The sequence below is a fragment of the Hyperolius riggenbachi genome, chromosome 11 (genome assembly GCF_040937935.1).
Source record: "Hyperolius riggenbachi isolate aHypRig1 chromosome 11, aHypRig1.pri, whole genome shotgun sequence".
In the NCBI taxonomy this organism is placed as follows: domain Eukaryota; kingdom Metazoa; phylum Chordata; class Amphibia; order Anura; family Hyperoliidae; genus Hyperolius; species Hyperolius riggenbachi.
The window spans coordinates 18,961,708-18,976,978 of NC_090656.1; the positions used below are offsets into that span (position 1 = coordinate 18,961,708).

Consider the following 15,271-nt stretch of genomic DNA (forward strand, 5'->3'; position numbering starts at 1 on the left):
ATGTAATTTTTCTAAACTGACTTAAGTTTCCCATTAACAGTTAAATATATTTCCTCAAATGAGATCATTCGATCGGATTTTGACCTTCGAATTGTAAAGAATTGTACATTGTATCCACCGCGACCGACACCACCCCATTATCCCTCCTCTCTACGTTAAACCGGGCACACTGCTCAACCACAGACAAACAGCGTCTCTGTACAGCACTTATTTTTAACGGTTGTTAAGGCCTTGTTCACATTGCGTTCGGCTTGCGTGTCCGTCCGCGGTGGGCTTTTATATCCACTTTTATTAAAGTGTTTTCCGATTTTCTGCACGTTCGCTCGTTTTTGTGGGCGTTTTTGTAAGAGCTTTTGCAGAGCGCTTCTGTCTTTTGATCCGGAAAAAAATTCGGAAAAAATAAATACAATGTATTTTTTTTTTTAAACGCTCAAGCAATCACTTGCCAAAGCGATTTTGTGAGCGTTTTGTGTTTTTCCTATACCTTCCATTGAGGCAAATCGCCTCAAAAATGGCTCATGCATCACTTTTCAAAGCGAATTGCAAATTAATCGCTCTGATGTTAACACTCTCATAGAGAATCATTGCACGAGCGATTTTGAAAATCGCCTGCGCTTAAAATTTTATAAAAACACCTATAATGTGAACAAGGCTTGAGGGTGACAGTGACTGACATCTGTAAGGCTTAAAGAGACACTGAAGCGAAAAAAAAATGATGATATTATGATTTGTATGTGTAGTACAGCTAAGAAATAAAACATTAAGGGCTGGTGCACACCAAAACCCGCTAGCAGATCCGCAAAATGCTAGCAGATTTTGAAACGCTTTTTCTTCTTTTTCTGTAGCGTTTCAGCTAGCATTTTGCGGTTTGGTGAAGCGGTTTTGGTGTAGTAGATTTCCTGTATTGTTACAGTAAAGCTGTTACTGAACAGCTACTGTAACAAAAACCGCCTGGCAAACCGCTCTGAAGTGCCGTTTTTCAGAGCGGTTTGCGTTTTTCCTATACTTAACATTGAGGCAGAAACGCATCCGCAATCCAAAAAATGCCTCACCCAGGCATTTTTCTTTTCTGCAAAACGCCTCCCGCTCTGGTGTGCACCACCCCATTGAGATACATTGACCAAGCAGATCCGCAGCCGCAAGCGGATCTGAAAACGCCCAAAAAGCCGCTCGGTGTGCACCAGCCCTAAGATCAGATACATCAGTCTAATTGTTTCCAGTACAGGAAGAGTTAAGAAACTCCAGCTGTTATCTCTATACAAAAAAGCCATTAATCTCTACGACTTTCAAAGTCCTGGAGAGGGCTGTTATCTGACTTTTATTATCTCAACTGTAAGTAAACAAATGTCTTTTTCTCTGCCAGAGGAGAGGTCATTAGTTCACAGACTGCTCTGAAAGACTCATTTTGAATGCTGAGTGTTGTGTAATCTGCACATATTATAGAATGATGCAATGTTAGAAAAAACACTATATACCTGAAAATAAAAATATGAGAATATTTTCTTTGCTGCTAATCTTCTAGTAATTATTCATAGTACACAACCAATTCATTATATCATATATTTTTTTTTCGCTTCAGTGTCTCTTTAAAGCAAGCCGTAGATGGGGAAAAAAAAACAGTCGCCCAGGACAGCAAGCGGTTTATTAGTTCCAGATGAATATATCCCCAATCCCGTGCCACTTCATCAGCTTTTAGCAGAAATCTGATCCAGAATCGATTGAACTGCTGCCCCCTGCTATCCTTGTACCACTCGCTGTAGTTCAAGACTATGTGGTCATCAACCCCTGGCCACGCCTCTCCTCAGTCCATGGCCACGCCTCTCCTGCTCAGTCTATCCTACAGAGTTCCATTATACTTGACTGCAATAGGAAGTTTGACTGTTTGCTCAATCAGGCTTGTGTGGGTCAATCAATCACTGGCTGATTCAATGTGCCAATAATACCAAACTATGAAAGGGCTCATTCACACTATGTGCTCCGTTGTGGGTTAAAACGCACCGCACATAGTGTGCGATACGCATGGTACCATTACAGTACAGTTACAGTCCACTGACTCATGTTACTGTGTTCCGGCGCTTTGTGGTGCAATGGTAACTGTTTCCCATCAGAGTCCGTTATGTAGTGGTCGCCAACTGCGATACGCATGCCATGCATTGAGTACCCAAGCACAAAATCCTATTGGTGCATGCGTTGTGTAGTGTAGACGAGCCCTAAGACAACCTACAGCTTATTTTGGACTTCTTTGCAAGCATGGAGCAGCCCTGTTGTATATATAGAAATGGAAGGTAAGCAAACCGAAATAATGTTTGCCTTTCATCCTTGCAATGTAAAGAGCTGAAATAAACGGACTGTTGTTAAAGGACAACTGTAGTGAGAGGTATATGGAGGCTGCCATATGTATTTCCTTTTAAACAATACAGGTTGCCTAGCAGCCCAGCTGATCTATTTGGCTGCAGTAGTGTCTGAATCACACCAGAAACAAGCATGCAGCTAATCTTGTCAGACAATAATGTCAGAAAAAAACCTGATTTGCATATGCTTCTTCAGGGCCTATTGCTAAAAGTATTAGACTTAAAGGATCAGCAGGATATCCAGGCAACTAGTATTGCTTAAAAGGAAATAAATATGGCAGCCTCCATATACCTCTCATTACAGTTGTCCTTTAAATAGCAAAAATGGAATTTCACTTTAAAACATCCCTGTACTCCAGCTTAAATTGTAGGAGTGAGGCTGCCTTGTAGATGATCCCATTTACTAAACTCCATCTCTTTGGTGCTCTTCTCATATATCCTGATATGCCGTCCCTTGTCTGGGTTAGCCCTTAAATTACCCCGCCTGTAGCTTAAAGCACACAACCTCCAAACTAGCTTAAATGCGACTGTGACTGAAGCCCCTCCCACTGCACTCAATTTGTGAAATTCATTAAATTGCACCTCTTTTCTTCAGTGCCTCTGCTTAGCCTATGTGGCACGCTCCTGTGTATCAGCTATATAAACTGACAAATTGCATGAAGACCCCTCAAACTCTTCATTCCCTGCACAGTTTGCAGTAGCAGTGTCTATTGCAGACACTTCTCACTGCATTTAACCCAAAATAACTCTGCTGTTTTAAAGTGTACCTGCGCCTGTGAGAAAAAAAAGTGCCCCTGGGGTGTACTTACCTAATAAATAAGCATAATAAGCAGATATATATAGTGTTTAGCAAAAGCAGACTAGACCAAAGCAGGAAGTGGCTGGGGAGACATATGAAGGTGGAGCTGGAGGTTTTAGCAGAAGCAGAGTTGAGCAGGGAAGCAGTAGCAGAGCAGGGAGTGGCTGAGAAGACTATGAAGGCGGAGTTGGATTTTTAGCAGAAGCAGAGTGAAGCAGGGAAGCAGCAACAGATCAGGAAGTGGTTTCTGTGGGGTTTCTGTGTCTCCTGCTGCACTTGTACAAATGAAGGCATCATATGCAGTCTCAGTTGTTAAATAGCATAACATAACTTTTATTAACGAACAGTGGATTTCGCACACACAAAACGACACACTCCGTTTCATACAAGAGGTTTAGTATTTTTAACAAATCACCACCCAATTCTCTTCACTTCAATTACAGGTTTAGAACCTGTGTACACAACCCACAGTATGTACGCCCCTCAGAATAGGGTTCAATTGCAGCTAGAATTCCCATGTACACAAGCCCTAAGTCTGTAAAACAAAAATGAAAACAGTCACACCTGCAGAAGCCAATCAGAAGTCATCTACATTACAGAAATGAAATCCGATTGGCTGCAGCAAGTCACGCCTCTTAATAGATTATAAAACGCCTATATAAGAGAAAAGGTGAGTGTGGCCACTTACCTGTTTACCCTGAACTAAAGCGTTAGTTATGGACGGGGCAAGGCTGTCCACTATTTTACCTAACACACTGGCGGCAAGACGTACAACAGACCTGCAAACAGAAAACAAACCAGTGCCACTCCGTGTGCCAGGTGCCCACACATGCCAACATGTGTGTGTGTGATTAACGGCTATGTGTGCCACACGCAGCATCCTACAGCACATGTGCATAAGCCACAGTGATGTTTACAGAGAAATATCAGTCTACAGAAAATGCTATGGGCATTGTTATAGAAAAATAAAACAGTCATCTGGAATTTGCTTGTACAGTCGTTGGCTTCCCATAATCCTTTGTGGTGTTAAAGGACACCCGAAGTGAAAATAAACTAATGAAATAAACAAATGTATCCATCTTCCTTTTCCTAAAAATTGCTTTTTAAAATATTCCACAGTTTTACGTTTAAATCTACTTTTTAAGTTTTAACTGTTTTATTGTTTTTGCTCAAAGACACATTTATTGAAGTATGCCAGAGCTAAATTCTATGAACTATTGACCCTTTTATCTCTTCCCTGCTCTCAGAAGCCATTTTCTGCCAGGAAAGTGTTTTATAGTTGGAATTTCTTATCAGAGAGGGTCACACTGTAGTCACTTCCTGTCAGGACTGAGTCAGCCACTTACATACCTGATATTTAACTCTTTCAGACAGAGAAAGAAAAAAAGGAACACAGCATAGTTATTTGTGTGCTTGGCACTGTAAATACCCATGTCTATCTCTTCATGTCACATGTCACTTTGGGTATCCTTTAAAGTGCTCTGTATGGCTGAAGTGGTAAGATAGTGACAGGCGGGGCAGTTTTGATGTGACTGGCATAGATGGCTGGAGTAGAGGGTTTGTCTCTCCATTTCTGTAGTGCCATCTACAGTAATATGGCTTGGCCTGCCATCTTGAATGGGCGGAGCACCAGGTCACGAAAAGGTTGAGTAAAGGGCAGCCATCGGTAGGTCAGGGCAGTAATGTAAGAAATAGGACTTGACACTAATGCTGGGTACACATGTTGAGATTTCCCGCTCGATTCGCGGGATCGAACGAATCGATTCGATTATTTCAAACATGCTAGATTGGATTTTGATCGTTTTTTTTTTATGTTAAGTATGCAAAATCGACGGCAGGAATGATCAAAATCCGATCGAGCATGTTTGAAATAATCAAATCGAACCGCGAATCGAAATTGGGAAATCTTAACGTGTGTACCTAGCATAACAGGGCCAAGAATCTTAGCTACAAGTTTAGCGATACAGACATTTTCATGTTTACCTAGAGATGAACTGTAAAAGAGTAAGTCATCCTAACCTATTCAACCTTTCCTCCACAGCAATAGAAAAAATACAATTTTCAAGAGTCCATTTTGCTTAAGAGCGCCAGTAGCTTTGTACCCTTTGTATATGGAGCTGCTGGATGAGCCAATCAGGAGAGACTATGAGGCTCACGTCGTTCTTTAGCTGCGCAGTTCCCCCGCCCACCTCATCCATATTCTGTTGGCTGCACATGAGATGGGTGGGATCTTGTGTCAGTTCCTATGCTGGCTTGACGGCTGCATTTGACAGGAAGTGGGGAACAGGAAGCCAGTCGGTGATGGGGTCTCGTATTTGTGTGAACAGTTGGGCAGCTGCAGGCAAGCCCAGCTTTGAAATACATCATACATTTCAAAGACTAACAGCCAAATATTTAAAGTGGAACTAAACTCTGAATTTTTCTCTCTGCTCTAAAAGATTAGCCACAACATGATAACCTTTATGGACAAAAAATGTCTTCCAATTTAAGGAAATCCTAAAAAAACAGAAGTTTACAACTTGGTTTTACTTTGCAGGAAGCACTGAAGGGGTTAAAGTGCACCAGAGACGTCATTATACAAAGATTAGATACCTACCTTGGGCTTGCTCCAGCCCTATAAGCAGGTCTGAGTCCCTCACCATCCTCCTGCATGCCTCCATTCAGCGGCAATCAGTGCTGGTAACTGCCTCAGTTGGAGTTTTCTGTGTATGCACGGACCTCCCACACATGCGCAGGAGACCCTGACTGACGCGACTGAGCCCCTTACCAGGTCTGATTGCCACTGGGCGGCAGACCGTAGGAGGACATTGAGGCACTTGCTTATGGGGCTGGAGTAAGCCCCGGTTAAGTATTAAATATTTGTATAATGATATCTCTGGTTTCCTTTAAGCCTCAGTGTCTACTGTATGTGGAGAGTTGCCTAGGCAGAGCTCTCTTGCAGTCTATTCACAGCTGACGATAAGAGCTAATTAGACACTTTGATCTGGCTAAACAAACACAGAACACAGAGCAGTGAGTGTCTTCAGCAACTTTATGTGGAATAAAGACTTTCCACTGTGTGTTGTGCAAGAGTTCAGTTCCGCTTTTACTCCAAACAACATTACACGTATCAGTCTCCAATTCTGTGTTTAGTTGGGCTACAAGTCTCAGGTCCAGGAACAAATTGTCAGTCAGTTCTGAAAAGTGAGGAGAGGTGTCAGATAGGAACTTTGTTTTCTTGAAGAATTTAACTTCACTTCTTGTCTCTGTAAGATCTATGAACCTTTGTGACTTTAATATCATTTTTTGAAAGTCCTGGGAGCTAAACATTTTAACTCTTCCCCAATCTGAAGGGAAAAAATAAAGTTTTATTTGTTGTCATCTCTGTCACTCTTGGTGATATTTCCATTTCCTGTCTCAAAAGGAAGTGATGGAAATTCTCACAAGTAGGGGACTCAGGACTGCAATAAAAGTGTAAAATGTGGTCCTAACCCCTTGACACACTATCCAAAATAAATATATTTTTCCTGGAATTGGATTTTAATGGAAAAGTTTTGAACTGTGACCGGTTCACTTTAAAACCCTTCCGTTCCATAAACAGGGAGCGTCCATAACGGTTAAATGTGAAAACATTTACCATCGCAAAGTGACATTAAGAGAGAGTAGATAATCCGTCGCACAGACCTTCTGTCGTCTGGCAATAATTATCATGTTATGAGGACTGCAATATTAAAATGATCAGTCACAGCAACATACTACAGAAGGCAATTAGCACAGATTTGTGGCCACTCTAAATGAGGAACGACAGAAGAGTCTGTAGAGCAGAAGATTGTAACAATCTAGCATGATGGCGGCACAGAGGGGGGCACCTTCCTTCGTACGGAGGCCTCCAGCTGTCCTCTACGGCTGCTCTGTGTAACTACATGCACCAGCATGGCCCGGCTAGGAGAAGTCAGTCTATGTCCCGATGGCTTGCTAGGCCAGCGCTACAGCTGCAGATATCAGACTCCGGGATAGCACACCAGAGAGACATCTTCAAACTACACTCCTGGATCACACGTTCAAAGAAAATAAAAATTAAGCACTAGATCAACCTGCAGTTTATTCAAACGCCTGTTTAGGGAAAGCAGAGCTGAAGTCAAATTAAAAAAAAAAGCAGCCCAGGGAATAGTCTTAAAATGAGACAATTTTGAAAATGCTGGAAAAAGTGGTACAAAACGTTCCTACTGCAGAAATGCTGTAATCCAGCATTTTGCAATCCATGGCTCAAGTCCTTAGTTGTCATAGTGACAGATCTCCCAGAGTTCACTGGGGCAGAATCCTCAAAACCAGTGCGAGGGAAATCAGAGCAAAACTGGGGCAAAAAATGGAGCAAATACCCAAGTTCAAGGACAATGGTGATGACTGAAAGCCAGGGGTTGATTGGAGCAATCTGATATGCACCAGTCAGGGATGGGGCTGGGCCTCATGGCCAATAGAATGTAAGAACTGGGTAGAGGTGCAAAAGACCCCTTCACTAGAGATCCATAAATGTCCAATTCTTCAGCTGAGCGGCTGTGGAGCCACAGAATTAATTTCTTAATCTGCAGCTACCCGTTCATGCAGATTTGCTCAATAGCAGCTACAATTGTCCTTATACGTGAAGTGTCGACTACAGTCTATTAGCTACACCTCTCAGCTTCTCCCTTTTATGTCACAGTATGGTTACAGTTACCAATCCGCAGAGCCAGGACAAGGTCCTCCAGCACCCAAGGCTAAAGGTGCGTACACACATGCGACTATTTTGAAACGATCGTTCCCCGATCGTTTCAAACGACGATCGTTTAAAAAAAAGCAACCAACGATCATTAAGTCTAACGACGGACAAGCTAGATCGTTAAAAACGAACGATCTAGCTTGGCGGATTTTTACCAACGACGATCATTTGCAAAAGTAGTACATCGTTGGAAACGGTCGTTCGTACTAGGCTTGACATGCGCATTTCGGTATTTCTCCATGAAACTTCTCATTTTTATGCGCAAGCGCAATAGTTGCTTTACGTGATGTAACATTCGTTCTAACGATCAGATCGTTACACACATTTTAAAACTAACTTTACTTAGGTCGTTATTTCATCAATTAAAAGTTTGTTCGTCGTTCTCAACGAACGATCGTTGTCGCATGTGTGTATGTAGCATAAGACACCAAAGTATGCTCTGTCATCCCTCCCACCCCAGCCGTCACACACTGATTGCTATTAGACTAAGAGGCGCAACAGGGCCCCCAACCTACCCCACCCCCCCTCCCCCCCCCAACACCTAAATCTCTAGTTATCTGGCTTGCAGACACTATGTATCCTCCTTTTCTTATTTCACTTTGCTTAAACCACAATAGAGGAATAGTTATGCCCTCTCCTACACTGCGCCCTGAGGCTGGAGCCTCTCTCGCCTTTGCCTGGCCCTGCCAATCTGTGTCCTTGTTGCTGGACAGGACATGTAAAAAGGACACTGATTGGTGGCAAAGAAAGGAGCAGAAAGTGTTCTACAGTCAGACACTTTACACACACCCTGGAACGAGATTCTCATCAGTATTCCGCACCTACTTCTCTACGGTATCTGATGAAATAAAAATCAGACAATATTATATCAGCCGGTCGGCAGAACGTCCTCATCATCCATAATTCACCCAATTAACAATCAGCGTGACAAATCGCCGTCACACACGGGAACAGGACGACGGCCGTAATGAAATGTCATCTCACAGCAAAAAAAATAAAATCTGGGAAGACATTCCTCTTGTCCATTGGGGTCAGCAGATTCAGCCATCTTCTAAGTCAGTTAATTGGACAGAGGATGTTATTTTTATGCTGAATTTGCTGGACGATAGTTTGCCGTTGGCTGACTGCGCCCGAGGAGACAGCGCAACTGGTGTAATGAGTATAATCAGCAGTACGGGCCCTCGTTCTCGTAGAGTTACTCTGCTTTATATACGAGTGTTACCGAGAAACTAATAGCTGATAATAGGGCGCTTAATCCCATCATCGCTGGTGGGTAATGGTCCACTGCTAGATAAAACACATTTCTGGCCGGAATGCAACATGAAAAACAGATGTTAATGGCCGTAAGTGACGTTGAGGACAGAGCTGCAAATTGCCTGTTTGCCGGGGTCACCAAACTTGTATCTAAGGGCTCGGCGGGGCTGTGAAAAATTCCTTCCTGATCATTTTTTTGCATTTTAAAACTTAAGAAAAAATACTTGCAGATACTCAAATCACGTTGAAAATCTTGCTCAGAAATGTTTTTCTGTGTACCTGCTGAAATTTCCTAGCAGCAGGACTGCCGAAAGGGGTTGATGATGCCTTCTGCACCAAATACTGCCTGTTGGGCACAGGACTACGCTTTCCATGGTCCCTAGCGGTGGCTTGCATCTGCTCATACCACATTTTTACATGTTTGTTGGGGTTCTGTCTGCTGGGTTATAACACAGCTGTGAATGTTTTTCTGCACAGTAGAATGGGTTATCATTCAAAGAAATGGCATAGCTCTATACCTGGCCGCTGCGGACAGTGCGCCGAATACAGTATGGAGACATCTTAGCAGTACTTATAAACTGTATGTACACCACCTGCACTCGACATTCTTCTTCTTCTTCTCCAGAATCACCTCTTCGCATTCATGTACACAAGATTTCTCACAAGCCTCACCTCTCCCTATGGAATCTCTTTCCAAAACACATCCGTAGCTCTCCAGCCTTTGAAATCTTGAAGCACTCCCTCAAATCCTACTTTTTCCAACTAGCAAAGGCTCTAATGTAGGCCATTCCCTTTCAACTTCTGCCTCTAGGTATACATAGCGTATACTACCCCACCTTGTTTCCTCACCACCAACCTACCCCCCCACCCCACCCCATCAACCGATACCTAACCCGCAGCTACAAATAGGTAGTCTAGGTGTGCCAAAGGCGCCTCTGGTAACAGCCACATTTAACGGCTTTAAGTGGTAATTTGGGCACGGAGGCGCCCGATAAAATAGTTGTCGCTGGGGCCGCCTGCTATACGACCCACGGCTACAAATGGTGGGCGCAAATTACAGCTATTAACTACAGCACGCCCAACAAGTAGAGGAATAAGGCACGCCCAGCAAGAGGAACGGAGAATACAAGGAAGTCCCCGGTTAGCGAATGAGATATGGACTGTAGTTTTGTCCTTAACCTGAATTCATTAAGTCAGAACGATGTGCCATCTCCGTCCCCTTTGCCTCGACCCTTTGCCTCCAGTGACCCCCCCCCCCCCGTGCCTGTTTGTCCCCTTCAGTGCCTTTGTTCCCCCTCTGCGCCTGTTTGCTCCCCCATGCTAGTTTGTCCCCCCTCTGTGCCTCTGCTTGTCCCTGCTGAGCCTCTGTTTGCCCCCCTGGCCTCTGTTTACCCCATCCCCGTGCCTCTCTTTGTCCTCCTGTGCCTCTGCTCCCCCCCCTCCCCCTCGGAGGCATGTCCAGTGCTGCTGCAGCTGCTACAAGGACATGTGCCGGCACTCTGGGAAAGTTTGAAGCCGCTTCAAACTTCCTCCCATGCGGAAATGACGTCATCTCAACGGGAGCGGGCCATTCATATCGTCGGGTCGTTCGTAAGCCGGGCGTTCGTACGTGGGGGACTACCTGTACACAGAATTATGTGCATCCTGTATTACCATACCACTGTGCTTATCTTGGGTAGCTTTCCCTTGAGTCAGACGTGATTTAATTTTGTCTGTTTGTTTGGATGACGCCACTTTGAGTGGGATTCTCAAGCTGATATTTATGTTGCTAATTGTTCCCAGGGCCGGGTCGAGGCAGAAGCGAGAGAGGCGCCAGCCTCAGGGCGCAGTGTAGGAGGGGGCGCCCAACTCACTCAGCTATCATTCCCCTATTGTGTTTAAAGCAGAGAGAAATCAGAAAAAAGGATACATGGCAGTGACTGCAAGCCAGATAACTAGAGATTAAGGTTTTGGGGGCCCTGGGGTGCCTGTTAGTCTAATAGCAATCAGTGTGTGACGACTGGGGTGGGAGGGATGGAGGGGCGCACTTTCGTGTCTCAGCCTTGGGTGCTGGAGGACCTTGTCCAGCCTCCGATTGTTCCTGTTGTATTCATGCCGTTACCATTTATTTCTGTAGATCAGTTTTGTATTTGAACTTAAAATTTCAATAAGAAAACTTTGAAACCTAAAATATTTTGACATCACTTTAACCGCACCCAGATGGACTCCATGTGATCGGTTACGAGATGTGAGAGGGCATCTGGTTGACCAGTGCTTATTTCGGGGTCAAACAACAAAGGGTGCAATCGATACACTTATGCAATCAATACATTTCAAACCTTTTTTTTTTTGTAAATGATAATGAGACAAACAGTTCCTCTGCATTGCGGAGTATTTGGTGTAATTCAGTGACAGAAAACCCCAATGAATTCAGTTCCAAGCGAGCAGGAAGTAGGGAGTGGTTAACGGATGGAGAAAGTTAGTTCATGCTTGTTAAATGGAACAACCAGGCACAAAAGCAATGGACACCTAGCAGAAGCCGCCCACGCAAGCGGCCATTACCTGCTTCCCGTGTACCAGCAGCGTGGTGATGTGCGGCGCTATAGAGGAGGCCGCTTTCTGCGTGAAGGCCGCCGTTAATCGGACAACAAACCTGTGTGTGCGACAAGCGCAAGACAGTGCAGGTCAGTCACTGCGATTGGACGCAGGGAAACAGGCGACTTCAGTCCTTTCTCGAGTTTCTTGAATAAGATGCTGCAGAAGAAGAAATATGGAGGCTGCCATGGTTTTCCCCTATTAAAGGACGTCTGAGGTGAGAGGGATAAGGAGGCTGCCATATTTATTTCCTTTTAAACAATACCAGTTGCCTAGCAGCCCTTCTGATCTTTCATGCATCAGTAGCGGATAAATCACACACCAGAAACAAGCATGCGGAAAATGCAGTTATGTCAGGCAAATATAAGATCTGCATGCTTGTTCAGGATCCAGGACTAAAAGTATTAGAGGCAGAGGATCTGCAGGACAGCCAGGCAATGTGAAATGTTTAAAGCGGATCCGAGATGAAAAACTAACTATAACAAGTAACTTGTCTATATATATTATCTAAAGTTTAGATAGTTTACACAGCAAATATAGCTGCAAACAGCTTTAATAGAATATGATTATTTCTTCCTGTGATACAATGACAGCAGCCATGTTGTTTGTAAACATTACACAGAGGCAGGCTTATCTGCATCTTGAGCAAAAAAAAAAAAAAAACGAATCCCCCCTCCTCCTCCCTCCTCCCTCTCTGCCTCTGAAACCTCAGGCTAGTAATACCTCCCCCTTCTCCTGCCCAGACTGAGCTCCCATGAGCACTTGCTACTGTCTGAGAGAGCCTTGGCTCTCTGAAAACCTGTGGGCGTGGCTTGGTTACTTTATAGGGAATTAGAGTATTAAAACAAAAACAAAAACGTATTTGGCTTGAGGAATGCCCTATAAACAATAGGAAAGGAACGTAATTATGCAATGTGTAAAAGTTCATCTCGGATCCACTTTAAAAGGAAATAAATATGGCAGCCTTCATATCCCTCTCACTTAAGGTGTCCTTTAAGAAAAAAAAAATGTACTTCTCAGGCTGCAGTGTAAAGGTTCTAGCACACTACTTGCGATTTCGATTTTTTTTTATATGATCCGATTTTTTAATCCGATTAAAAAACATAACAGCAAGCAGGACTACTTTTTTAATCGGAATCAAAAATCGGATCGTATAAAAAAATCGTAATCGCATGTAGTGTGCAAGAGGCCTTAAATACTATCAGCCACTGATCCAGGACCAGCATGTGGTTCCAGGTGTATGACTCGGACACTACTGACGGACATCTTTAATAGGAAACATGGCCGCCTCCATTTTCCTTTCACTGAAAGTTTCCTTTAAGGCAGGCCCAAAGTCTAAAATAAATGGATCATAGTTAAAAGTATGAAAACTTACCCTGTATAAAGTCAAGCAGACCTTTCCTCATTTAGCCACACCCATTTTCTGTAAACGCACCTAGGCAGTATTCATTTGCCAGTAAGCGCTGTCGCCATTAGTGGGCGGGAGCAACATGAGCAGTGGGTGTGGGAGGACAGAAGGTCACTTGCTGCCTCCCCGGAATGGCGTTATACCTGCACGGCCCATCACTGTGATGTGGGTCACAACGCCTGTTACTACCAATCATAAATGCGTATGCACAGGGGCTGAACACACCCTCACTTCTACTGCACAGGGGCTGACATACCCTCACTAAGGGAGAAAGAGTGAGTAGAGACAAGAGCAGAGGTTCCCTAGGGATGGTCAACGACATTCACAGAATTCTGAGCAGATGCAGAATTATGGACATTTTCTATGCAAGTTTATGCAGCTTCAAAATGGGCCAATGAAACTCCACACTGGTCGATTTTAAAGTTACATAAATATGCATATAGAATTTGCATAATCTTGCATCATCTTTCAGGCCCAAATAGAGGCCACGTTAGTAGTTTCAGACCCACATAAAGGCCACATCTTAGTGGTCTGAGGCCCATATAGAGGTCACATCTTAGTGGTCTGAGGCCCATATAGAGGTCACATCTTAGTGGTCTGAGGCCCATATAGAGGTCACATCTTAGTGGTCTGAAGCCCATATAGAGGTCACATCTTAGCGGTTTCAGGCCGATATAGAGGTCACATCTTAGCGGTTTCAGGCCGATATAGAGGCCACATCTTAGCGGTTTCAGGCCGATATAGAGGCCACATCTTAGCGGTTTCAGGCCGATATAGAGGTCACATCTTACTGCTTTCAGACCCATATAGAAGGCAAATCTAAGCGGTTTTAGCCCTATATAGATGGCACATCTTAGCGGTTGCAGGTTCACACAGAGGGCACCTCTAGCATTTTAGACCCCTATAGAGGCCACATCTTGGCAGATTTTAGACCCATATAGAGGCCACATTTTAGCGGTTTCAGGCCCATATAGAGGCCACATCTCAGCGGTTTCAGGCCCATATAGAGGCCACATCTCAGCGGTTTCAGGCCCATATAGAGGCCACATCTCAGCGGTTTCAGGCCCATATAGAGGCCACATCTCAGCAGTTGTAGACCCATATAGAGGCCACATCTTACTGCTTACAGACCCATATAGAGGCCACATCTTGGCAGATTTTAGCCCCATATAGAGGCCACATCTTGGCAGATTTTAGCCCCATATAGAGGCCACATCTTGGCAGATTTTAGACCCATATAGAGGCCACATATTGGCAGATTTTAGACCCATATAGAGGGCATATCATGTGCTCAGCACCATAGACAAAGCATACATCACAAGGTGGTCTCAAACAAATTCAGGGTGAAAAAGAATCATCTTTAGAGATTTGAAAAGACTTGAACAGAATGACTACCCTAACGCTGTAACACTGTGTTATATGAGAGAGAGATAGAATGTCTTCGCTAACAGTAGTTATGAATGAGAAAGAATGAGCTTTCATGCAAGCTTAGCGAGGTTTTCCAGGTTCAATAAGAAACAACTGTCTGGCTTTCTTCGGTTTAGTTGTTAGCAGGGCTGACATTTTGTCACCTGCATCTTATAAGTGCCTTCCCAGGAATACATTCCTCAGCAGAGACAATTAATTCAGACTTGCATGCGCATTGTAGGCAGCTTGGAATCAGCCAATCAAATGCACTTCCTGTGATTTCAAGTGGCCCAGTTGAATGCTGAACACAATTTGAAGAAAAGTTGGAACAATTAGCTTCCCACTGATCTTCCAAACTCATTACAGAGCACAGGGATGATCCAAGTATGGCAGAGCTAGGAGGGGGATGGGCCTCACCCACTGCAGCCAGTCCTGGGGGGGCACAGAGTCTGCAGCAGTTACATGATGACAAGTTTATTGTAATATCTACTTGTTGGTCCGATCACTGCAAAAAAACATCAGCCATATAAAAGACTGAGAGTGATGCCTTGTTTCTGAGTTATTTGTTTGAGATAAGAAAAATTACAGTTGGCTGAAACTGGAAAAGCTCTTTAACACCGGTTTATGTTGGTTATTGCACCACCTACCATGGAGTGTAAGAAAGGCTGTATTAGATAGACTCCCTGGAAGCAAAGGCTACGACATGTCTATAGGTACTGAAACAGCCTCATTTTGTATTGATT

The 15,271-nt window shown here is 43.9% G+C and overlaps 1 protein-coding gene across 3 annotated transcripts in view; it reads right to left on the bottom strand.

Moving 5' to 3' along the window:
* PHKB (phosphorylase kinase regulatory subunit beta) overlaps positions 1-15,271 on the bottom strand; it is a 421,697-nt gene that overhangs the window by 28,315 nt on the left and 378,111 nt on the right. For 2 of the 3 annotated variants that reach the window (XM_068260886.1, XM_068260888.1), the window contains one exon: positions 3,839-3,929. In XM_068260886.1, coding sequence (XP_068116987.1) covers positions 3,839-3,929 — 91 coding nt within the window. Of the gene's footprint in view, positions 1-3,838; positions 3,930-11,680; positions 11,772-15,271 lie in introns of all 3 variants that reach the window. The other variant, XM_068260887.1, reaches the window with a different exon arrangement.